This window comes from Xiphophorus hellerii, chromosome 11, assembly GCF_003331165.1.
Source record: "Xiphophorus hellerii strain 12219 chromosome 11, Xiphophorus_hellerii-4.1, whole genome shotgun sequence".
Classification (NCBI taxonomy): Eukaryota; Metazoa; Chordata; class Actinopteri; order Cyprinodontiformes; family Poeciliidae; genus Xiphophorus; species Xiphophorus hellerii.
Genome location: NC_045682.1, coordinates 202,385 through 227,136, shown reverse-complemented (window position 1 = coordinate 227,136; position 24,752 = coordinate 202,385). Strand labels below are relative to the sequence as shown.

At 39.8% G+C, this 24,752-nt stretch overlaps 1 protein-coding gene and 1 long non-coding RNA gene across 2 annotated transcripts; one reads left to right on the top strand and one right to left on the bottom strand.

The window, feature by feature from the left end:
* The first annotated feature begins 1,480 nt into the window (after nt 1–1,480).
* LOC116728196 (uncharacterized) lies at nt 1,481–3,608 on the top strand. Its single transcript, XR_004340961.1, has 2 exons — nt 1,481–1,647; nt 1,717–3,608. It is a non-coding gene; the product is annotated as an uncharacterized LOC116728196 (long non-coding RNA).
* LOC116728194 (vasodilator-stimulated phosphoprotein-like) lies at nt 2,112–20,433 on the bottom strand. Its single transcript, XM_032576091.1, has 13 exons — nt 20,258–20,433; nt 14,784–14,955; nt 13,501–13,681; nt 13,333–13,381; nt 12,979–13,243; nt 12,205–12,314; nt 6,068–6,116; nt 5,929–5,971; nt 5,720–5,762; nt 5,534–5,596; nt 2,738–2,804; nt 2,523–2,580; nt 2,112–2,348 (listed from the first exon to the last, which is right to left on the bottom strand). Exons 1-13 carry the CDS (start codon nt 20,260–20,262, stop codon nt 2,323–2,325), a joined length of 1,131 nt encoding a protein of 376 aa, XP_032431982.1. The 5' UTR covers nt 20,263–20,433; the 3' UTR covers nt 2,112–2,322.
* Nucleotides 20,434–24,752: the final 4,319 nt, after the last annotated feature.

The following is a 24,752-nucleotide window of genomic DNA, read 5'->3' as shown; positions in this document are numbered from 1 at the left end:
TCATATTGCATTGTATTTGCTTCGTTACCAGTTGCTACCAGAGATTGAGCTCCTAGCCTTTTGCTCACCTCTGCTGCCTGGATTTTGTACTCTTTGTCAGTAAACCATCATTATTGCACCTCCTCCTGGGTTTAACTGTGTTTACCTCACCACCAAAATCACAAATCATGACATTTATTCTGCTTGTCTGAAATTACAGAAAAAAATGTCCTCAAAGTAGATACCAGAATCATAATAAGTTATAGCACATCAGTAAAAAAAAAGGCTAAATTCAAATTAATGTTAGTCCTGACAATTCCAAGCCTCTGAAATTGTCCAGTAACAAAATATGTACCCCCATGACTCCTTAACAGAGTCATGGGGGCTGGTGCCTGAATTTTCTTAGACAAATTATTGTTTGCTCTGGATTGTTTTTAATGCAATGTCGGTGTTGGATCATGGGAGACATACATGTCTATGTTTAATAAATGTGCTTTAAAGTTGTCCAACAAAGTTCTTCCACCAAGTCACTGCACTCATTTGTTCTGAAATGTTCCTCTCTAATTCAATGTTTCCCAACCCTGGTGGTCTAGGCACACTGCTCTGCATGTTTTAGGTTTTTCTTTGCTTCAACCAAGCTGATTTCAGTTGATGATTAACCTGATTAACAGGTTTGGACCACGAGTATTAAAGCAAAGAAACATCTAAAACATCCAGGGCAGTGTGTCTTGAGGACCGGAATTGGGAAAGGTTGGCCTAATGTATGTATTTCAAATCATTTGATGAAATGTAAGTCACCATAATAATATAATACAATAATCCTGGATCATAATGTATCATTGCAATAAGATAATAAATGATATTGTGTATTTAGAGCATTGGTATTTATTAGTATTTATATTCTGAAATAAACATTAAGAGACATGTCATTCCATGACACAAAGCTTCAGTTCAAAATTGAGAGTGCATTTCCTCATAAACAGTGTATTAAAAACACAGAAAAATGTATGTACTGTAGGTTTAATTGGAGTCAAATAAATCTATTCTGCTATTGGTAAGTTAATTTGCAACCTCTTGGCACATTCTCTGTTGGGCTCTGCAGGGGAGTGGTTTTCTTCTCCTTCACAGGGTGGTAGGCTGATGGGATCCAGCTGTTACTCATCACCACCAATCTGCAAGGTCCTTAAAGAGGAGCGGCTTCCCGGAAGCAGATGCCAGGTGGTTCCGCTTCTACAGTGGTACTCTCTAGCTGTCAGTGCTGTATTCCCAGTGTCCTTGTTCTGACTCCTTTTCATCTGTTCCTTCCTCTACAGTGAACCCAAGCTGAACACTCTCTGAACCAGGACTCACCTGAAGTATCTATACCATACCATACCAACTTTATTTATAAAGCACTTTAAAACAACCACAACTGATACAAAGTGCTGTACATCAAAACACAACATAACAATAAAAAAAAAAACAAACAAAAAAAAACACATCTGATCTGATCACATCTATCTGATCCTAGCTGCTCCGTTGGGCCTTGCACCTGGGTGCGTCACGCACTCAGCTGCTGCCTGTCCGCCCTCAATCACCTGCTGGAACTTCCCCATCTGGAAAACCATCACATCACACCAACTGTTGGACCCCCATGTACTCTCCTCTGCTTACCTCTACCTGCAGACCGTAAGTCACCATCAGGTTACTCGGTCATTCCCTTCATTACTTCCCTCTTTAACCTCTCGCCCTTTGCAGTTCCTCCGCTGGCCCGGTTCCTCCCTGCTGTCGCTGATCGACGCCCCTCCACACGCTCTCCAGCACATTCTATTGCTAAATAAATCTGTTAAAACTGTTTGGGTGTCCGTAGTTGTTGCTTGCCTTACAGTCCTAGAAACCTCGCATTGTGACATTCTCCTAATTGTTATGGTGCTTAATGTTGTCATTTGGATGTGTGATGATGTCTAAGTATTTACCTGGTGTATCTGAATGATTATATCAAGATGGTAACTAATGCTTTCCTGCTAGCATAAAACTTAAGATGACATTTTAAAAAATCCACTTAAAACATTAGATTGTGTAATAAGAAGTTTGTGACAACTGCAAAAAAAGCAGTTGCTGCTCATCTCATAAAGCCACAAAAAAAGTAAATATAGATTTGTATCAATTTATTATTTATGATAGTTTATATTAGCATCAATATCAGAATTAAAATCTAAATGGCATCGAAAAAGAGATCAATGATGTTTAGACATTTAATTCAGTCAACATTGCAGTAAGTATTTTGCCAGCGATTTGCATGAGGAAAAATCCCATCTCTTCATCATATTGTTAGGCCTTTCTGCTGTCTGTAACATCCATCATTTATCTTTGGAGTTCCTCGATCAAAGCTTGAAGAGACAAAAATCAACGTCAGTCATAACATTTCTAGTATTTTGTAGTAAATGCACAGCACACAATTACAACCTAATGTTGGACATGACTTTAAATAGCAACTGGATTTTTTATGTTTCTTGAAGACAATTTGAAAACAACTTCTCAACCAAAATAGTTTAAAACCTTACCTTTGATAATCTCGTCCTTCATCTTGTTGAGCTCTTTTTTCACCTCTTCTATAATCTCCTTAAGACATGAAATGGCATAGTAATATCTGTGCAGTTTTTGCAAAAGCATTATTCTGTGTTTCGAAACAAATTAACTTGATTTCTAAATTATTGCAAAAAAGAAAAGCAAACATTGCTGTCTTGCTGTGATTGCTGCAACAAACTGAGGATCTAACCTGTTTGACACGCTCCATATCATCGTCTCCTTCTTCACCATCTGACTTTTTCTTCACCACTTTCAGCCTGTTGAGGCAAAAGAACACATTTACTTTCAGTTGAAGCTTATTTTAAAGCAAATGCCCAAAAATAGGCGTAGCAGAGCTCGTTTTAGACAGTTCCAAAAATTATTCATTTTGTCTTGTAGAGGAAAGACAAACAGAAAAAACTCATGTGAACCCAGAAAGTAGATGTTTATAGGGTACACAAAAACATCACCCACACATTCCAACTATTTCTGTCTCTGGCTTCTTGCCATTTATGTACTATCTGCAGCCAATAAAAGTCATGAAGGTTGCATGCTCACTGTAGGCTTGTCTAGTTCAGTTAATGCTGTCTGCTCTTATTTCCAATAAAAAGTACTTCTGAACCAGGGATTCCCTTTTGTCTGTGTCTCAAACCCAAGCTGGTCAAATTAGATGATCCTTCATGTTATGCTTGGTTCTGTTAAAGTTTGTTTCCTGTTAATGAGTGGTTCTCTTCCACATGTGATTCCCAGGATGAGGGATTCAGCAAAGTCAATTACCGAATGCAATGACCAAGTATTCCTTTGAATACTCTTGTAACCTTTAACCAATTGGCATTTTATGATTTACTCACTTTGACCATGTTATATTTCAATCCTGACTAAATCGAAATGTGCATATAATTGAATCTTGTTTCAACTATGATTGGATTGAATTTGATTTATTGAATCTATCAAATAGGATTCCATATAATTGTATATGAACTGGAATTCTCACACAGTCTGTCAATGTGCTTAAATCCATTTTAGAGGAACAGGTGGGGGAAAAAAAATACTTTAAAGAAATCTATTTTTATTTCAACTGATTTCTCTGTTTTCTGTCACTATGTCGGATCGAACAGGTTTGACAAGGACTCTTCTTTAAATCTACCTAAGTGGTGTGCATATGCTCAAGTATGTCATTTTTTCCAGAACAAAAGAAAAGAATCTACACGCATTAAAACATTTTTACTAACATTTAAACTTGCTTCTGAAAGCTAACATTTTAAGCTGTAAAAATAGAAAACATTTGTGTCACCCAAATGGTTTATGAAATGTAGCTGCTAAATACACTGCTCAAAAAAATAAAGGGAACACTTAAACAACACAATATAACTCCAAGTAAATCAAACTTCTGTGAAATCAAACTGTCCACTTAGGAAGCAACACTGATTGACAATCAATTTCACCTGCTGTTGTGCAAATGGAATAGACAACAGGTGGAAATTATTGGCAATTAGCAAGACACACTCAATAAAGGAGTGGTTCTGCAGTTGGGACCACAGACCACTTCTCAGTACCTATGCTGTCTGGCTGATGTTTTGGTCAGTTTTGAATGTTGGTGGTGCTTTCACACTCGTGGTAGCATGAGACGGACTCCACAACCCACACAAGTGGCTCAGGTAATGCAGCTCATCCAGGATGGCACATCAATGCGAGCTGTGGCAAGAAGGTTTGCTGTGTCTGTCAGCGTAGTGTCCAGAGGCTGGAGACGCTACCAGGAGACAGGCCAGTACACCAGGAGACGTGGAGGAGGCCGTAGGAGGGCAACAACCCAGCAGCAGGACCGCTACCTCCGCCTTTGTGCAAGAAGGAACAGGAGGAGCACTGCCAGAGTCCTGCAAAATGACCTCCAGCAGGCCACAAATGTGCATGTGTCTGCACAAACGGTTAGAAACCGACTCCATGAGGATGGTATGAGGGCCCGACGTCCACAGATGGGGGTTGTGCTCACAGCCCAACACCGTGCAGGATGCTTGGCATTTGCCAGAGAACACCAGGATTGGCAAATTCGCCACTGGCGCCTTGTGCTCTTCACAGATGAAAGCAGGTTCACACTGAGCACATGTGACAGACGTGACAGTGTCTGGAGACGCCGTGGAGAGCGGTCTGCTGCCTGCAACATCCTTCAGCATGACCGGTTTGGCAGTGGGTCAGTAATGGTGTGGAGTGGCATTTCTTTGGAGGGCCGCACAGCCCTCCATGTGCTCACCAGAGGTAGCCTGACTGCCATTAGGTACCGAGATGAGATCCTCAGACCCCTTGTGAGACCATATGCTGGTGCGGTTGGCCCTGGGTTCCTCCTAATGCAGGACAATGCTAGACCTCATGTGGCTGAAGTGTGTCAGCAGTTCCTGCAAGATGAAGGCATTGAAGCTACGGACTGGCCAGCCCGTTCCCCAGACCCTAATCCGATTGAGCACATCTGGGACATCATGTCTCGCTCCATCCACCAACGTCATGTTGCATCACAGACTGTCCAGGAGTTGGCGGATGCTTTAGTCCAGGTCTGGGAGGAGATCCCTCAGGAGACCATCCGCCACCTCATCAGGAGCATGCCCAGGCGTTGTAGGGAGGTCATACAGGCACGTGGAGGCCACACACAATACTGAGCCTCATTTTGACTTGTTTTAAGGACATTACATTAAAGTTGGATCAGCGTGTAGTGTTATTTCACTTTAATTTTGTGTGTGGCTCCAAATCCAGGCCTCCATTGGTTAATAAATTTGATTTCCATTGATGATTTTTGTGTGATTTTGTTGTCAGCACATTCAACTTTGTACAGAACAAAGTATTCAATGAGAATATTTCTTTCATTCATATCTAGGATGTGTTATTTGAGTGTTCCCTTTATTTTTTTGAGCAGTGTATATACTGTATATAGCTCAAAAATGTCATTTTGCTATAGTGTTGCTTAAGACTGTAGGCACCACATAAGTACACATACAAAATGAGAAAAGACTAGCTGTACCTGGACCCAGGACTCTGGGCAGATGTGCTGCAGCTGATGTCTTTCTGGGTGGCAGTTTTTGGCCTGTTACAAAACAGTATTTGTTTAACAAAGGCTTGCTGAACATTTACAAAGGAATGAAAGTGTTTTAATGCACATTATATAACGCCAGCTTTCAGTACCCTATGTACTGAAGCCTTCTCTTACCTTGGTGTTGAAGCAGATTTATATTTCGGCTCGTTGATTTCTGCTGAAATTTATTTTTACAATGTGATGGTATTGTTATTTAGATATGTGAAATTTTATTCATAAACACATTAATTTATGTTTCTATAAAGTTGGAAGAGGGAAGGCATATTAAGTGGGAAGAAGTGAGCCTTTTGTTGTGTTATACAACAATGGAGGAATTTACTCACCTCCTGATCCAGAGGACTTTGCATTTGCAGGAGCACATTCTTCCTGTGGTGGCACACAAATAAACCACATGTAGTGTCAAGCAAGATAGTCTCCTGTGCACTCAACAAATAATAAAATCATGAGAAGAGGAACATTTACATCGCAAGGTTCTTTCACTTTTTCCACAGGCTTATCAGCAGCTTTCTTCCTGATAAGAGAGACAGAAATAAATGTAAAAAATACATACGATAGACTGAGCCATTCATATGCATATTTTGAAATATCTTCCTAGCTACCTAAATATCTATCTGTAATCTTTTACTTTAGTTATTTTCATGTTACTGAGTTCTAAGGCATAATTAATAAGCTGTATTATTATTATTATTATTATTATTATTATTTAAGTTCAACTTAATTAGCTTATCCTTGTGTATAAAGTAAGGTAACTGTTTTGATAAAACATAAAAAGCAATGATGTTGGTCAAAATTAAGTTCAAGTCGACCTCTATTAGTGTTCTCTTAAAGAAGGATAATGATCCTGACATCTATCTCTAATACTGGCCCAGAAACTTGATCAGGGTTCTCCTAACAATTATCTCAGAGGAGCAGACTGGCTTCATAAAGGGGCGTCAACTTTATTACAATGTATGCACCTTGTTAAATATTGTTTATTCGAGGGAGACTACAGTTGCGCCTGAGGTTGTCATATCAACAGACAGTGAAAAGACGTTCGATCGGGTTGAATGGAGTTACCTGTTTGCTGTTTTAACTAAATTTGGATTTGGTAAAAAAAATTATCATGGATATGCCTTCTAAATACACTGTGCTTTGCCAGTATTATTACCAATAACAACCGATCCAGATATTTCTTTTTAAGTAGAGGTTGTAGGCAGGGCTGCCCTCTGTCGCCCCTCTTGTTTGCACTTGCAATTAGAGCCTTTGAGTATTTTTCTGAAAACCTCTCTCACTTTCTTTGACTGGGAGAATAAGTACCATTGAGATGAACATCTTGCCAAATTTCTGTTTCTGTTTAAATGTCTACCTGTATTTTTACCAAGAAGTTTTGAAATCATTAGATTCAGCTATTTGTCATATTTTGAGGAGTGGCAAAACACCCAGACTAAGACAAAACATACGGTGGACTCTATGGTGGCCTCTGCCTACCCAATTTTCAATTTTATTACTGGGCAGCTAACATAACTAAAATTGCTTTCTGGTCTATTGCAGTTGATACCCTGGTGTCAACTAGAAGCACATTCATGTCCCTCAGCCTCACTTTTGGCTTTACTAACAAGTTGAACCTCTGTAAATCCCCCTGGCCTAACTAACAACCTCATAGTGGTTGAGTAATGTTTAATACTAATACTCTCAGAATATGGTTCCAGTTTAGGAAACAGTTTAAATTTACAGGTCTCATGGTCTTAACCCCACTTTTTGTTCTAAAATGGCGGCGCCCTGTATGGCTGCGGCTGCATGGGCTCTCGACAACTTGCGAGTATTTGAGCAAAATACGCCGCCTAAAACGCTACAAACTTTGCATCCACTCAGTAAGTTAGCATATGATCGCCAGCGTCTGCTGGAATTACGATCATCAAGTGATTTTGGACTCATAAATACGACTACTCTGGAGTGTTTACATGACCTCGGAGTGCTACGGAGGCAAGACCCAGCGGCCCACAGCGCAGCGGACTCGCCTAGCAGCACTAGTCGGAGGAGGAGCAAGCGAAGGCGGTGCGACCGGCAGCAGAAGCGCGGCTGTCGAAGTGGACTAACAGCTAAGCTAAACGCTAACCCCCACAGATCGCCGCTTCCGTCCATTTTGCTCTCCAACGTCCGCTCTCTGGACAACAAAATAGACCATCTGCAACTGGAACTGTCTTCAACTGCAGACCATTCTACCTGCCCAGGGAGTTTACTGTTGTTAGCATCACTACTGTGTATGTGCCCCCCAGTGCTAACACTAAAGAGGCTATGAGTGTTCTCTACCGGACCATCAGTGAGTTGCAATCCTCACACACAGAGGGCATTTTCATCATTGCTGGGGATTTTAACCAGGCCAACATGAAGACTGTTCTCCCTCACTTCAACCAGTATGTGGATTTTCCAACCAGGGGAGTGAATACTCTAGACTTGGCCTACACCAACATCAAAGAAGCATTCAGAGCAGCTCCCGCCCCCACCTTGGCTCTTCAGACCACCTATCTGTCATGCTAATTCCTGCATACAAGCCCCTGCTGATCAGAACAAAAACTACAGTGAAGCAGGTGAGGGTGTGGACTGAGGGGGGCATGGAGGCACCCCAGGACTGTTTTGAGTGCTCTGACTGGGAGATGTTCAAGGCAGCAGCCACTTACAACGACCAGATCAACATCGATGAGTACGCCATGACTGTGTCAGCCTACATCAACAAGTGCACAGAGGACGTCAGCATCACTAAGAACATTATCACTCGGGCCAACCAACAACCCTGGATAACTAAGGAGGTACGGGAAATGCTAAAAGCACGGAACTCAGCCTTCAAGTCTGGCGACAAGGAGGCACTGAGGACAGCGAGAGCCAACTTGAACCGTGCTATCAGGTTAGCAAAGCGAACCCACAGTCAGAAAATACAGGAGTTCTTCCACGACACCAGCAACACCAGGAGTATGTGGCAAGGCATACGGGCGATCAAAGATTACAATCCATCCTCCCCCCCAGTGGGCGAAGTTGATGCTGACTTTCTCAATGGACTCAATCACTTCTTTGGGAGGTTCGAGGCACTGAACAGTACTCCGGCAAAGAAAACTGTTCCCCACCAGGAAGAGGAGGCACTCTGCCTGGACACAGCAAATGTGTTGAAGACTCTGAAAAGAGTCAACCCACGGAAGGCCCCAGGCCCCGACAACATACCTGGGCGGGTGTTCAGGGAATGCGCAGGTCAGCTGGCTGGTGTCCTAACAGACATTTTTAACACCTCACTGGACCAAGCCACAGTGCCAGCCTGTCTCAAAACTGCCTCCATCATTCCGGTGCCAAAGAAACCTCAAGTCACCTCTTTCAACGATTACCGGCCTGTGGCACTGACTCCCATCATGATGAAGTGCTTTGAAAGGCTGGTAAAAGAACACATCGTCTCCAGACTCCCCTCCACATTCGACCCGTTCCAGTTTGCCTACCGCCGAAACCGCTCCACTGAGGACGCCATCTCCTCTGCCCTACACCTGAGCCTGGCTCACCTGGAGGAGAAGAACACTCATGTGCGGATGTTGTTCCTGGACTTCAGCTCAGCGTTCAACACAATCATCCCACAGCATCTGGCAGGAAAACTGGGACACCTGGGCTTCAGCACCCACCTGCGCAACTGGCTGCTAGACTTCCTCACCGACAGACCTCAGTCAGTCCGGATCGGACAACACACCTCCAATGTCATCACCCTCAGCACAGGCTCCCCTCAGGGCTGCGTCCTGAGCCCTCTGCTGTTCACTCTGATGACACACGACTGTGCCCCCAGGTTCGCCACCAATCACATCGTGAAGTTCGCGGACGACACAACGGTGGTGGGCCTCATCAGAGACGACAACGAGGAGGTGGAGCAGCTGGTGGACTGGTGCAGAGACAACAGCCTGATCCTGAACGTTGACAAGACGAAGGAGATGATCGTCGACTTCAGGAAGAACCGGCCCAGCCACGCTCCACTGTTCATCAACAGCTCGGCTGTGGACCTCCACAGCTGGCGCACTAAATTCCTGGGGGTGCACATCACAAACGACCTCACCTGGACTGTGAACACCACGTCTCTGGTCAAGAGGGCACAGAAACGCTTGTATTTCCTGCGGAGGATGAGAAGAGCACACTTGCCCCCGCCCATCCTCAAGATGTTCTACAGAAGCACCATAGAGAGCATTCTGACCAGCTGCCTCTCTGTGTGGTGTGGAGGCTGCAGCGCCTCCGACTGGAAGAACGTGAGGAGAGTGGTGCGGACAGCAGAGAGGATCATCGGGGCCCCCCTTCCCTCCATTCAGGACATTTCATCCCAGCGCTGCGTGTCCCGAGGCCGAAACATCGTCAGTGACCCTTCACATCCCCACCATGGACTGTTCTCCCTGCTGCCCTCTGGAAAGAGGTTCCGCAGCATCCGATGCAGGTCCACCAGGTTCCGAAACAGCTTTTTCCCACTTGCCATCAGACTGCTGAACTCTTAACTGGACTGCACTCAAAAAACTGGTCTCCACTTCATACCTTGCACATGTACATAGCTAAATAACTTCTATTTTACTGTCATTCCTGCACTTTATATTTTATATTTATATTTACATTTATATTTTATATTGTATTTTATTTTATTCTGGAGTAACCTCATAACATTGGAACCTCAAACATTGTTCTGAGCCGTATGCAACGAAATTTCGTTCCGTATAGAGGAACTGCAAACCTATAGTCTTATCTTATGAAATATGCTTTTGAAGATTGTATAAATGAGTTGTATTCATGTGAGTGTGCAGCTGTTTTTGCTTCCCCTTCCTTCAGGGCTGCACACTGAATGTAACTAGGGAGTTCCTAATGCTAATAAAAGCAGGGTAAGACTCAGTTGAAGCTTCAGAGCATAGGCAGAAATCTGTAACTGGGTTTCAGCTGTGTTCTCCTTGCAGGTAAAACTAAATTCTGACTCTTGTCTCTTCTTTGTGTCTGTGTTTAGGTAATTTAGACCTAACAATCTTCCACTCTCATTTGTTTAGATACTTCCTGTGCAAAATTTTTATTTCCCAACTCCCTTACCTTCCACCTGAGCAGCTGTGGGATGAACTTGTACAACTTAACCCCCTTCAAAGATCTTTAATTTCAAAGATTTATAACTCGATTCAGTCATATGATGTCTTCTTAACTACAAACACTAAGAAACCTTGGGAGTGTAAACTGGGGCTGGTTTTTGATGAACATCAGTGAGAATCAGCACTGAAAGCCATTCACAAAACTTCTATATGTGCCCATCTGAGCTTGATACAGTTCAAAGTGGTATTCAGATGTCATTACTCAAAAACTAGGCTGGCACAGCTCTTCCCAAATATAGTAGATGTTTGTGACAGATGTGGAAGCTCACCCTGAAATCTTTCACATAGGTTTTTCGCCTTCTCTGCCCTCATAAATTTCTGGCAAATTTACTTTCACACCATGTCTGTTGTACTCTCAAGAACTATTGACACTTTAGTTCAGAGTTGGAAGTAATAGCTTTTACCTCTGTGATCGCTAGGCGCCACCTTCTCTGTAACTGGAAATCAACTATTGCTCCATCCAGTACAAAGTGGATAAATGAGGTCATGTCCTTTTTGAAAGTGGAGAAAATTAGATACACAAACACTAAATGGCAACCATTTATTGAGTTTGTTGCTTCAATGTAAACACCCTCTAGCCTCACTTTATTTTGGTATGTGTACATACTGTATATGTATGCATATGGTTGTGTATGTGTGTAAGTGTATGTATGCATATGTACATGTGTATGTGTTTTTTCACTATTGATTTTCTTTCACTGTGTTTTACTTTTGGAGGTGTTCTGCATGTGTTCTTTGTTTCTGCAAACATGCATTTTAACAGTCAGTGGTGTAAACAATTTGTTTAAGGTCAACACTTTTGCACCCTGGAATATATAAACACCTTTGTTCTATATACAAAAATATGAATCAAAATTAAGTTCAAGTCTCTTGTGAAGTTAGAGTGGTTATTTTATTTTGCTGACAGAAATTACAGTTTGGTACATTTCTCAGATCAATGCATTTCTCCAAAAAATAGTAAAAAAACAAAAAACTTAGTTGATAGCCTGCAAAAGTCTGTTACTTCTTCTACAGAAATTGAGAACTAATTAAACATTTTTGTGTTTTAAAAACTCAAGCACTGAAATGAGAATTGTTAGTTTTTGTTTTTGACTATTAAGCATTAGTAGGCAAGTTTGTTGGGAGGAATGAGAAACTACTTCTATAATGCACTAAATGTTCTGGAGGTTGAACTTATAGTCATGCTTCATTCTGTTCATTTGCTTTGGTGGATCAGAAATGCTGAGAAAAACAAACTGTTAGGGCAGGGGTGTCAAACTCCAGTCCTCGAGGGCCGCTGTCCTGCAGTTTTTAGATGTGCCACAGGTACAAAACCCTGGAATGAAATGGCTTAATTACCTCCTCCTTGTGTAGATCAGTTCTCCAGAGCCTTGCTAATGACTAATTATTCTATTCAGGTGTGGTGCAGCAGAGGCACATCTAAAAGTTGCAGGACAGCGGCCCTCGAGGACTGGAGTTTGACACCTGTGTGTTAGGGTTTTAACTCACCTCCTTGCCAAAATTGCACTCATTTCTCCCATTAGGCCACCTCCTCCGCCCCCACCAGATGATGATGAGGATGATGCTTTGGGAGCTGGGGCTGATGCCGCGCCCTCATCCTTCAGAAATCAAAGCACTCTAATTAGTTTTTTGTTTTTTTTGTCTTCCGATGCCAAAATAGCTTCATGTTTATGGTGAGAAAAAATGGTAAGGGATCAAAACCACTAAATCTTATTCACAAAGTTTAATGGATGTCCTTTAATAATTACTCCTTGATTAAATTTGCAAATACGTAAGATACTTATGGAGGAAATTATCTCAGTAGAATCCGACATTTTTTATACATTGAATTTATAACGCTGAATTCTTATCCTGCTCAATTAGCTGCGTGAATTTTAGGCTCCTTTGATCACATGACCAACAGTTAGCTAGTTAAGAAAAGCCTCTGTGGCCCCTCTGGTGGTGCCCACAAGCTCAACGATGTGATATTGTGTGGTCAAAGGAGCGTAACCTGCACTGTGTTTGTGGGTCAACACAGCACAGCTCCAATGTGGCTTCCAAACAGCTGCAATCTGTTTGGAGCTGCTTGGGTGTGTTTGGTTTGCATGCGTCAGGGTTTGTTCAATCTGTCATGGATCTGTTGTGGAAATAAAGTGGATAATACGTAGAAAAATGTACCAAAAATAAAGGAGATTGCACTTTTTTATGGATTCCTCCATCCGAGTCAGAAAACTCTGACTTTTTTTTTACACAGACTTTATACATCCTGCATGATGCCTTTACCTTTACTGTTTTCCGTAATTTAGCTCCTGCAAGGGCAGATGCAAGATCACTACCGCCCCCTTGTCCTCCAACTTTTCCACTTCCTCCTTCAGGGGGTGGAGGTGGTGCAGGTGGGACTGCACCACCACAGGGAGGGGGTGGAGGTGCTGGTGGGGTTGGAGCTGGAGGAGGTGGTGGTGGAGCTGGAGGAGCAGCTGGAGAAGAGGCGGGGGTATCTGGCCGTTTCTGCTCTCTCTCTAGCTGCTCCTGCTTTTGTCGCTCAAGTCTGAACAAAAACAAAAGCTTAAATTTTGCTCTATAATCACAAAGTTTAATGAAAAGAATCAAACACATGACTGTTCTGGACAGTTGTACCTTTTCTGCTCTTCAAGTTGCTGTGGAGATGGTCCATTGTTAGCAGAACCTGTGAGACAGTTATTACATGAACTCAACATATACATACATATGTAGACCCACTCATCCGTCTCATTTGACTCAAAGTCAGATATATACTGTATATGTGCCTTGCTCAGCTTTGGGTACCTGCACTTCCAGATCCACTGAGAACCTCTAATGCGTGAGTCATGGAGTTGGCAAACAGAGCTGCATCCTCTTTATTGCCAAAGTTTAATCCCCACACCTGTTTAGGATCTCGCCACTGATGAAAGGTTGCTGTTGCTTGATTATACTTCATCCCTTTGACAATGGGGCAGTTGAGCACTACCTGACATAAAAGAACCACAGATGAAGTATTACATTTCTTACATCATTATTATTGCTGTTGTTGTTATTATTATCATTATTATTATTATTTCCATTTTAGTTAGTTTGTTTTATTATTTCTGTCATTCATGCTAGAGCCAGAGCCCAAATGTTAAGAGCTGTAAATTCGTCATGTTGAGTTGGTTTATATGCTCATATAATTCTGCAGTATGAAAGCTCATGACAAATGTTGAGAATTTTTATCTTTTTGTGTTGCAAAATGATTGAATAACACGGACCGAAGACTCAAGGCAGTATCTTATTGACACAAGCTGTCAATGAAATGTTGGCCTGAATTCAACACATTAGCTTAACAGGTACATAGGTTATAGCAAGGATGCAAGAATAAAACTTGACAAATTAGGGGTTGATATGGTTTTGTTTGTCTCTTCCAGAATCTTACAGCAAATCTATACAATCCAACATGATTTCCATAAACTCGACAAAGGGTTTGAATTTTCAAGCTCAGGTTTTTTTCTTCCTGGTAGTTAATACAGTATTACTTCATTTTGTTTTAGTTTAAATGAATTATGAATATTTCAAGTTATTGTTTACATTTCCTTAATTTTTTTCACATCAAGTATGACTAAACAGTACAGATTGACCGTGATTACATGCACAGATTCATATTAATTGGACTTCATCCTCCTTTTTCAAAGGTACTATCATTGTCAAAATCTGACAAGAGCTTCTGTACTGCGGTGTTTAAAAAAATAAGTTAAAAATTATGTTGATTAATTTGTAGGAGGATAAACAAATTAAGGAAATCCTTAAGTCCAACAAACAACAAAAAAGTAAAAGAAGAAAGAATTGGTAAGATTTATGTCAGAAAATAAATGACAAAAACATAACAGTGTCATACAGAAATTTCAGTTGTACTGAGATGGTCATGATATTAATGGAGCATGGAGGAAAGTGCATTATGTCTTATGACTAAAGTTGCATTTTAATATTAAAATAACATTCTGTGTTCTCTAAAGTGAATATCTTTTATTTCAGCGTTTTCCAAAACAACTGAGAAATTGCATATTATATTGGAGGACGTGTGCTTTCTTGTCCCATACCTGCTGGTCAGCCTGCAGTTTGCGGCCCACCACTCTGAAGGTGTTTGTTGTAGCGTTGTGATAGATCTGGACACGGCTGACATGGGTCGCATCTGACCCTGCCGGTACCCAGCGCTTACTGCTGTCATCGTAAAGCAAGACTGTCGCTCTTACAGCACACAAGCTGGACTCACTACAGAAGAGAGAAGCAGATGGGAAAAACAAGGAGTAAAAAGAATATATAGATAGATAGATAGATAGATAGATAGATAGATATATCTCAATGGAGATATAGATGTATATATCCATCCATTTTCTAACACCCTTGTCCCTTAGAGGGGTCAGGAGGGGTGCTGGTGCCTATCTCCAGCTAACGTTCTGGGTCATCCTGGACATGTCGCCAGTCTGTACGAAGCTGAAGTTGGTTTCCAATTCCAGCTTCCGATTCGGGAAATGGCTAAAGGGCGATTCCACCTAATTTTTCACTACCTTCTGTATCTTTAATCGACTCTAGTTTAAAAACTACAACACCTAGACCAGGGGTGCCCAAAGTCAATCCTCGAGGGCCGGCATCCTGCACGTTTTAGTTCTCTCCCTGGTGGTACCAACAATCTTTTCAGCATGTCAATGTTCTTCTTAGGCCTTCTAATGAGCCATCATTTGATCCAGGTGAGTTAAACCAGGGAAAGACGCTCCCTGCAGGATGTCGGCCCTCTAGGACCGACATTGGGCACCCCTGACCTAGACTCTTCAAACCTGGACTGGATTATTCTGCTCTAAGAGTGGAATATTTAAAACCATGTTTGGGATTTGTGAAACTTTTATCTGATTTGTGAAACTTCAATAAAGATTGATTACACCACTTTTTTTGGATCTCTATCTTAGTATAACTGCTGCAATTCCAAAACTACAACACCTTGACTTTTCAAACCTAGACTAAATTATTCTCAACTAATAGCAGTATATTTAACCATCCTATTATGTTCTGGGTCAAATTGACCCGTTTTAAAGTTTGAAAACTTTTTAAAAATAGTTGGAAGTATTTTTTTTTGCATGAAACTTTTTGTATTTGTCTTAATAGGTGCACTCCACATATAAATTGAAAATGTATTCATTTTACACATTTGTACCAACCCCTAGCTCTACTTTTTACATAGATACTGTTCGGGTCAATTTGACCCGGCAGTCAGGTTAGCAAAAAAAGATTAAAAAATGTCCAATTCTATATGTTTTATTGCAGCTATGAACCATATTTCACCTCACACACACACACAAACACACACACCACCACACCCCTACACGCACACGCCGACACACAAGCTCACTTTCTCACTATTCTCTTTACTTCACTAGGAAACTGCAAGAAAGCAGGTGTTCACACAACTTATGACAGGAATCTTTTCTGTTCCCATGGGCAAACTCCACCCACACTGAGTGACACTCAGCAGAAGTGGAGGAAAACATAAATACTCTCTGCATGACTCATTTATCTTGATTTTAACCAGCAGGTCAATTTGACCCAGAACAGTATGTGTGTCTCAAGTTCAATTATAAGGATCACCCACTGAAAAAAAAAAAAAGTGTAATATAAAAAAAATTACCAAAGATCAATTTTAAGGAAATTATTGTTTTTTGAGTCTAGTTTTTTTCAGTGGACATAAAAAATGTAAATTCAATTTTTTATGTCCAAATGAGTAAATGAGTAGGTTGTTGTCATTGATCCTTAATTTCTGAGAAATACAAAAACATCATTGCACAAATATTGATTGAAATGATTAGTATTGGAGTTAATAATCAGATACAAAAATGTTTTGGGGGAATTTCTTGGTTTCTGACACTATAGCATGATTAAACACTCCCCGGGTCAAATTGACCCACGAACATTTTTGCTGTACCCTAGAAACGAACATAGCAGGAGGGTTAAAACCCTCCTGTTATGTAAAATGTTTGGGATTTGTGCAACCTTTTTCTGATTTGTGAAACCTATATAAAGGTTGATTTTACCACTTTTTTGCATCTGGATCACACTAGAACTGCTCCAGTTCCTAAAATACAACTCAGACTCTTCAAACTTGGACTAAATTATTCTCAACTAATAGCAGAATATTTAGAACCATGTTTGGGATTTGTGAAACTTCACTAAAATTTAGATTGCTATTCACACTTGTTCCATGCAGTTTTTTTTTTCAAATTCAATTCTAATTCAAAACCACTTTATTAATCCCAATGGAAAATGAAATTTGGTGTAACTCTTCAAAAAGTACTTATAGATGGTGATGGCTGTTGGAAGGAAAGATCTTCTGCAGCAGTCTGTTTAAGTGAAGTGAAGTTTCACAAATCAGAAAAAGGTTTCACGAATCCCAAACATGCTTTTAAATATTCTGATATTAGTAGAGAATAATCCAGTTCAAGTTTGAAGTGTCTAGGTATTGTAGTCTTGGAACTGGAGCAGTTCTAGTGTGATCCAGATCCAAAAAAGTGGTGAAATCAACCTTTATTGAAGTTTCACAAATCAGAAAAAGGTTTCACAAATCACAAACATGGTTCTAAATATTCTGCTATTAGTTGAGAATAATTTAGTCCAGGTTTGAAGTGTCTAGAACAGTGTTTCTCAACCTTTTTTGGGTCAGCGCCCCCCCTGTCCATTTTCCAGGTCCCTCACCACCCCCATCAAAAAATGTATAGGCTACTTTGCACTGAATAGTATTGTATTATTAATATTACTATCACTATTGTTGATGTTTTGATTTTTATGGTTGTTTCTGTATTTATCATAAAAAATAATTTCCCAGAGAACAAAAAAGCCATGCGAATAGAAATTATTTTTACGGGCATCTAAGAAAAATGCAATAAATGGACATTCCACTTAAAATCGGTAGGACTGATTACAGTTGGTGCTGTAATCAGTCACCAAATGAAAGATGGAAGTGAAAGACCGATTGCATTTGCATCCCGAATGCTAACTAAGACGGAACAAAACTACTCACAGATTGAAAAAGAAGCACTTGGTTTATTGTTTGGTGTTATGAAGTTTCATGACTATATTTATTGAAGGAAATTCATTTTGGTGATGGACCACAAACCATTGCTAAAAATCTTGGGACCAAAAACAGGTGTGCCTATGCTAGCTGCTGCTAGATTGCAAAGGTGGGCTCTAATCCTAGCTGCATACAAGTATGAGATTCAGTACAAAAGATCTGAGCAACACAGTAATGCAGATGCTTTATCAAGGTTACTGATGAAACCAAGTATGGATGTGGTGTCAAACCCTATTTACAAGGTATCTTACCTTGATGAGTTACCTATCACTGCAAGGGAGATAGCAAAAGAAACAGACAAAGATCCTGTGTAAAAGGTGGTGAAGCACTTGGTGTTAACTGGCTGGCCTAAACATGTACAGGATGAGTTGCTGAAGCCATATTTTCAGAGACTTTTGAGCTGACTGTTGAAGATGATTGTCTGCTGTGGGGGTTACGAGTGGTGGTTCCTAAGAAATTAAGGGATCAGTTGATTTCTGAACTGTATGAACACCACTGGGGAATAGTAAAGATGAAATCCCTCGCCAGAAGTTTATTCTGGTGGTCAGCAGTAGATGAGTGTATTGAAGAGGAAGTCAGTGAATGTACCATTTGTCAGAAGCAGCGTAGTATGCCTTGTACTGCACCAGTGCATAAATGGAAATGCACTGGTGCATTTCCATTTATGGAAATGCACCAGTGCATTTATGCCAGCCCCTGGGAGAGAATCCATCTGGACTTTGCAGAGGACCACAAGCAGATGTTTCTGGTAGTTATGGATGCCTATACTAGATGGCCAGAGATTATTCCTATGCATACTACTACTTCAGTTAAAACCATTGAAACACTGAGAAATTTATATGCTGCTTACGGGTTACCGAAAGAAGTTGTAACAGATAACGGTCCTCAGTTTGTTTCACAAGAGTTTGAGTTATTTCTAAAAAGAAATGGAGTGCAGCACATTAAGTCACCTGCCAGCAATGGATTAGCAAAGCTCTTAGTCCAAAATCTTAAAAAGTCGCTAGCAAAGAATCGAGCCGTAGGGGGTATGACACTTGAGCACTGTGTTGCAAATTTTCTTTTAGGGTACCGAAACACACACCATACAAGTACAGGGAAAACTCCTGCTGAGTTATTCCTAAAAAGACAGGTTCGAACAAGACTGCCACTGATCAGACTCCAGTTCTCTCAGAGAATGCAAAACAAAACAGAACCAACTCTTCCATGTGTGAGAGTTTTCACAGTAGGCCAACCTGTATTGGTTAGGGAGAAGTGGTTGAATGGAGTTGCACAAGGAATCTTGGATCCTGTAACTTACAGTGTGGAAGTGAATGGGAAGTGTGTTAAAAAACATGGAAATCAGATTCTGGGTGTAAATGGAAATCCAGCTCATTTTACACAAACAGACTCGTGTGCTGGAAACTTTTGGAATGACGATGATCTCAATACAACCAAAGGTGTGGATCAACAGATGGAAGAAAAAACTGTTGGGAATCAACCAATAGACTTGTCATCATCTACCGTCGAAAGGAACATTTGTCCAGTGAGGAACCGGCCACCTCCTGATAGACTGAACTTGAAATTACAACTCTAAATGACGGTTTTGAAAAAAGAAAAGAAAGTGTTTCTAGATTTCAGTTTATATTCATAAAAAATACTGAAAAATGTTTAATTGATTAAGTATTAATTTTACAGGGGAGGAGCTTTGGTGTTCCAGACACAGAAATAATTGAACCTCTAGATTTAAGATTGTTAGACACTTTTGGTCTGATTATGCTCCTATGTGTTGGACGCTGTTTGGTTGTAAATCTGAAGAAAAAGGACATATAACAATTCGCCATTGGTGGCGCTCTTGCTGTGCACAAGATATGTGAGCTGGCCCTGTAAAGAAGAAGTTCCCCGTTCGAAAATAAACGTTGCCATGTGCTACTTCCAGTTATCTGCTTCAATATTATTTTATTTGACCTAGTGTATCACAACATGTTTATATATGTATATAGACACACACATACATGCATCATTTTGTCTCAACTTAAGTCTGTGTGAAATCTTAACTTCCTGTCAAAGCACAGGTTTTTATCTTCGACCACTTCCTGTGATCAGTCCATTTCCTTTTATGGAAGACTGGATGTTTTTCTGTTCAAGGTTTGCTGCTATGAGATGTAAGAAAAATAAGCCAGTTTCGTTTTATTGCACTGCTACATTTCATTCTCTCTAATTGCGAAAGTAAAATACCTGACATGAGGTTGAGATGCAATAGAAGGCAGGAAATGTAGACAGCACACAAGAAATGTTTAGTTTCCTTTTCTTTAAAGTTATAAGAAAAATTAAAATAGTTGTCTTTTATGATATTTACATGTCTAAAAGGAGTCATATAATAAAGTTGTTTTTTTACTGTTCAGAAGCTAATTAGTCTATACTTCAATTTTGTAGAGTTTTGTAGAACTTTAATATCACATTTATTAGAACATAACTTACCTCATTTTAAAGCTGCAATGAAAATCCAGTGATTGACTTGCTTTACAAAATATTGCTTCTTTTCAAAAATCTCTCAATTCCTTTTAATTGTCAGCTGAAAAACTGTTTGTCATTTGTGTCTGAGAAGCGCTGTTGCATTCTCCCCTGACACTGAAACCAACTAACTGCACTTCTGCCTTTGTATTCTCATTTCTTCGGCTATTTTTTTCGGCTCTCTTCCTGTTCTTGTTTGAACTTCTTCTAAACCCTCATTTCCCCTTTAACATTTTTACCTGGCAATGGGTGCATGCTGTTCTGCTCTTTATTTTCAGAACATGGTTTGGTTTTGTTTTATCAGTTTATATTGAGTATGATTTGTGTTTAGTTGAAAGTATAGGTAGTTTGAGTGCAAAATAAATCTGCTCTTACATCTTTGTCTGTTTCTGTGGTTAACAAACTGACATCCTCACGTTAACCAGTGAAGGCTCACATAAAGCGGTTTGGTGTATTAGAGGAGTTTCTCTTTTGTTTGCTCAAGCAAAACACTTCCTAGTATTCTGTTTGACTGTCACAGTTTTATTGCAGTGTGTGTGTGTGTGGGGGGGGGGTGTTTTTAAACATTTAAACTTTTATTTCAGGCCCAAAAATATCAACTAATTTTACATCAGCCAGTTACATTTACTTGAGTAACTTCTTTGAAAAACTTTACTTTTAGGAGTATTTTTCTAACATATATTTATTGATTTTAACAAGAGAACAAGAAACATACATATACTCACTTACAAATACTTAAAATATAAACCCAGACAAGACAAAAACCAAAAGGACATACACACAGGAGAGGAGAAAAAATTAATAAATTCATAAAAATAAAACAAATAAGTTTGTAGAAGACCTTCAATAGACCAACTAGCATAAACATCAGTTTGCCTTATGATATGATCTTAAAACAAGCCCTTTATCCACCCATCAAGTTGGATATTATTTTTGCCCCAACCAAGTGTAAAAGACAGACCAGATTTCCCTAAATTTATCATGCTTGTTCTTAGTAAAATAGCTGATTTTCTCAAATGCAAAGTAAAAAGTCATTTGTGTAATCCATTGTGAAATTCCACATAATGTCTCTTTCTTCCATGAGGATGCAATACAGCGTTTAACTTCCTAAAAGGAGACATTAATTAAGGATCTCAAGTTGTTTAGGATAACAAAGACTTCAGGATAAATATTCAAGAGGCACATTTTAGGTTTTAAAGGAACCTGTTTACCAATCATCTGACTAATCACAATCAATACATCCTTCCAAAAAGCTAACACTCAAGGACTCGCCCACATACAATGAAATAAAGAATCTTTTTGGGAAGTACATTTAATGCAAATGTCAGGAATATTAGAGTTAAAGTGATGCAATTTAATTGGAGTGATGTAGTAATTTGGAATGTGTGTTGGCAGATAGTGTTTGAATCAAAGTGCAGGCTTCTGACCACTCCTCACTCGACACACTTTCTCCCAGATCCATTTCCCATGTTTGTAGAATGTTGGCTGAAGATTCTTTACATTTGTCAACAAAGAAGGAATAAAGAAGAGACACCTGTCCTCTATCATATAGGTCAGGGGTCGGCAACCTTTTCTATTCAAAGAGCCATTTGGGACCGCCTCCCAATAAAAAGAAAGCACTCGGAGCCACAACCCATTTTGACGTCATATATATAAAACCTATATGCTATGTACAAAAATCGATACTATGTTGCGTTTATGAAATCAACGAACTGCTGCAGAGAACACAAAATTTTATTTCTGCATGTAACAAAACGCATTTTACACTTTGTTGATGCTCAATTTCAAACAAAATACCCCCTGTCTATTTGGGTCTTTGTATTTAAGAAATAAAAATCGAAACTTACCCAGTTTCGATAGAAACAGAATGCAGTCACCTGTCCTCCTCTTATTCAGGAGAAAAAAATCAAAACTTATCCAAATATTATCCGCCGGCACTGAACGAACCAAGCAAACCAAAAAATGCGCAGTCTGCTTCTGTGTCCCGTAGTACGGTACGGAGCCCTCTAGGGGACATGGGGAATTTTTTTCTTTTGCGTTCCCTCGCAATACTGTACTGGTCAGTTATGCAGCATAATTGAATACTGTAAGCCTTTCTTACGGTGGGCGCCGTATTTTCTGCTTTAATGGTTATGTGAGGTTTTTCCATAAATGTTAATATCTTTTTGTGAAATATCTGAAGTTTTATATCTTTCTTTAGGATAGAAAGGCACCACAAACCTACGATATAAACAGAAACCTTCCGTAAGTAGGAAAGAAATAAAAATACATTATAATTTGGACTATTTCTGAGTTATTATCGCGGGTAATAAATCATCTGACAGTTTTGATTGTGTCTCTGTTGTGTTCGTAGTCTGAATGGTTTAAAGAGCTGCTTTCAGTGCTGCTCCATCTTAGCCTTAACAGACATAAACATACAGTAAAAAAATAAATCGATTTTCAATTAGTGTTTTGCACCAAACAGTTTTTACTATTAACAAGTTTTTATTATTAAAAACACGACAAACTAATGATGGTAAAGGGCCGCACTGGGTTAACTCGGGGAATCTCATCTGTCCGTGTATCAATCAACTCCAAACCTCTTCTTTGTTCTGTCACAATTATCGATTTATTCCATTTTGATGATCAGGCTCCAAACTTTGCAAGGACTGACCGCCCCGCTCACCGCTTCCTAATACACACAAAGCCAGTATCCTTCCCATTCATACCTGGTGACGTCACTCCCACGTCGACACACATAAGTGTCAGAGCCGCCTGCTCCTGTTATATCAATAATTACTTATTTCATTCATAAGGCTCTTACAGAGCCTCAGTGAAAACTTGTTTATTATTATTAACTGTTTGGTGCAAAACACTGACTGAAAATTGATTTATTTTTTTACTGCATGTTTATGTCTGTTAAGGCTAAGATGGAACTGCACTGAAAGCAGCTCTTTAAACTATTCAGACTACGAACACAACAGAGACACAATCAAAACTGTCAGATGATTTATTACCCGCGATAATAACTCAGAAATAGTCCAAATTATAATGTGTTTTTATGTCTTTCCTACTTGCGGAAGGTTTCTGTTTATATCGTAGGTTTGTGGTGCCTTTCTATCCTAAAGAAAGATATAAAACTTCAGATATTTCACAAAAAGATTCTAACATTCATGGAAAAACCTCACATAACCTTATATTAAAGCAGAAAGTACGGCACCCACCGTAAGAAAGGCTTGCAGTATTCATTATGCTGCATAACTGACCAGTACAGTATTGCGAGGGAACGCAAAAGAAAAAAAATTCCCCATGTCCACTAGGGGGCTCCGTACGCTTCAGCCTTTCGCATCAGCTCCGAAACGGCCTTTTCTCTCTCCTCTCCCTCGGGATATTTTTTTAGCAAAGACAGAGTGTTTGCTCTTGAAATGTCTTTCAACATTTGACTTCTTGTTGTTTGCCAGTCTTTCGCCACATATTAAGCAGACTGGTGAACCAGTTTCATCAGCGGTGAAAGCAAAATGATCTGTCCATGTAGCATTAAATGTTCTGCCATCTTCAGAATGTTTCCTTTTCTTGGATTTATTCATGATGCATCTTCCAGGCAAGGATCAAAAAGTCAATAAATCAGTGCGCTAAAAAAATGCGGTCTGCCAGACATGTGGGGTACCAGGAATGCCTGTCGCACATCGGCGGACATGACGTATATTTTGGGTGCTAAAAATGTTCAAAACTTTTGTTTTAATGTTACAAGTTTACCATAATCTTCAGATTTAGAAATTTATTTTGAAATTATTTTAATTCATAATTTTTTAATGATTTAATTTTAATAAAATATTCTATTTCCCAAAGTCACTGGGAGCCACAACAGAAGGATGAAAGAGCCACACGTGGCTCCGGAGCCATTGGTTGCTGACCCCTGATATAGGTAACTTACAATAATGTCTTCTAATGAAGACAAAGAGGGTAGATCAAGATTATTTTGTTGCTTGGATAAAATGAAACTCTGAACTTGAAGATATTTATAGAAATATTTTGTAGGAATATGATGTTTGTTTATAAGTTCTTCAAATGACATAAATACCCTCCCTGTAAAAAGATCAGACATCTTAGCTATTCCCTTAGTAGACCAGAGCTTAAATCCTGGGTCTGCTCTGCCTGGACCAAAATCACTGTTACCAAAAATGGGTGAGAACTGGGATAGTTGTTGCTTTTCTCCCAAATAATCAAGTGCTTTTTGCCAGGTAAGCATTGTATTTTTCAGAAAAGGGTTTTTTGTTTGCTTAATAAGCTTTTTACTGTCTGATGAATCCAAGTACAAGTTTATAGGAATAGAAATCAGCCGGGACTCAATTGTAACCCACACTGGGGGCTGTCTGGTAATAAAATAAAACATAGCTGCCCTGATCCGGGCTGCCCAGAAATACCATAATAGATTTGGCAATTGTAAACCTCCTCTGTCATAAGGCAGATACAAGAAGAAAAT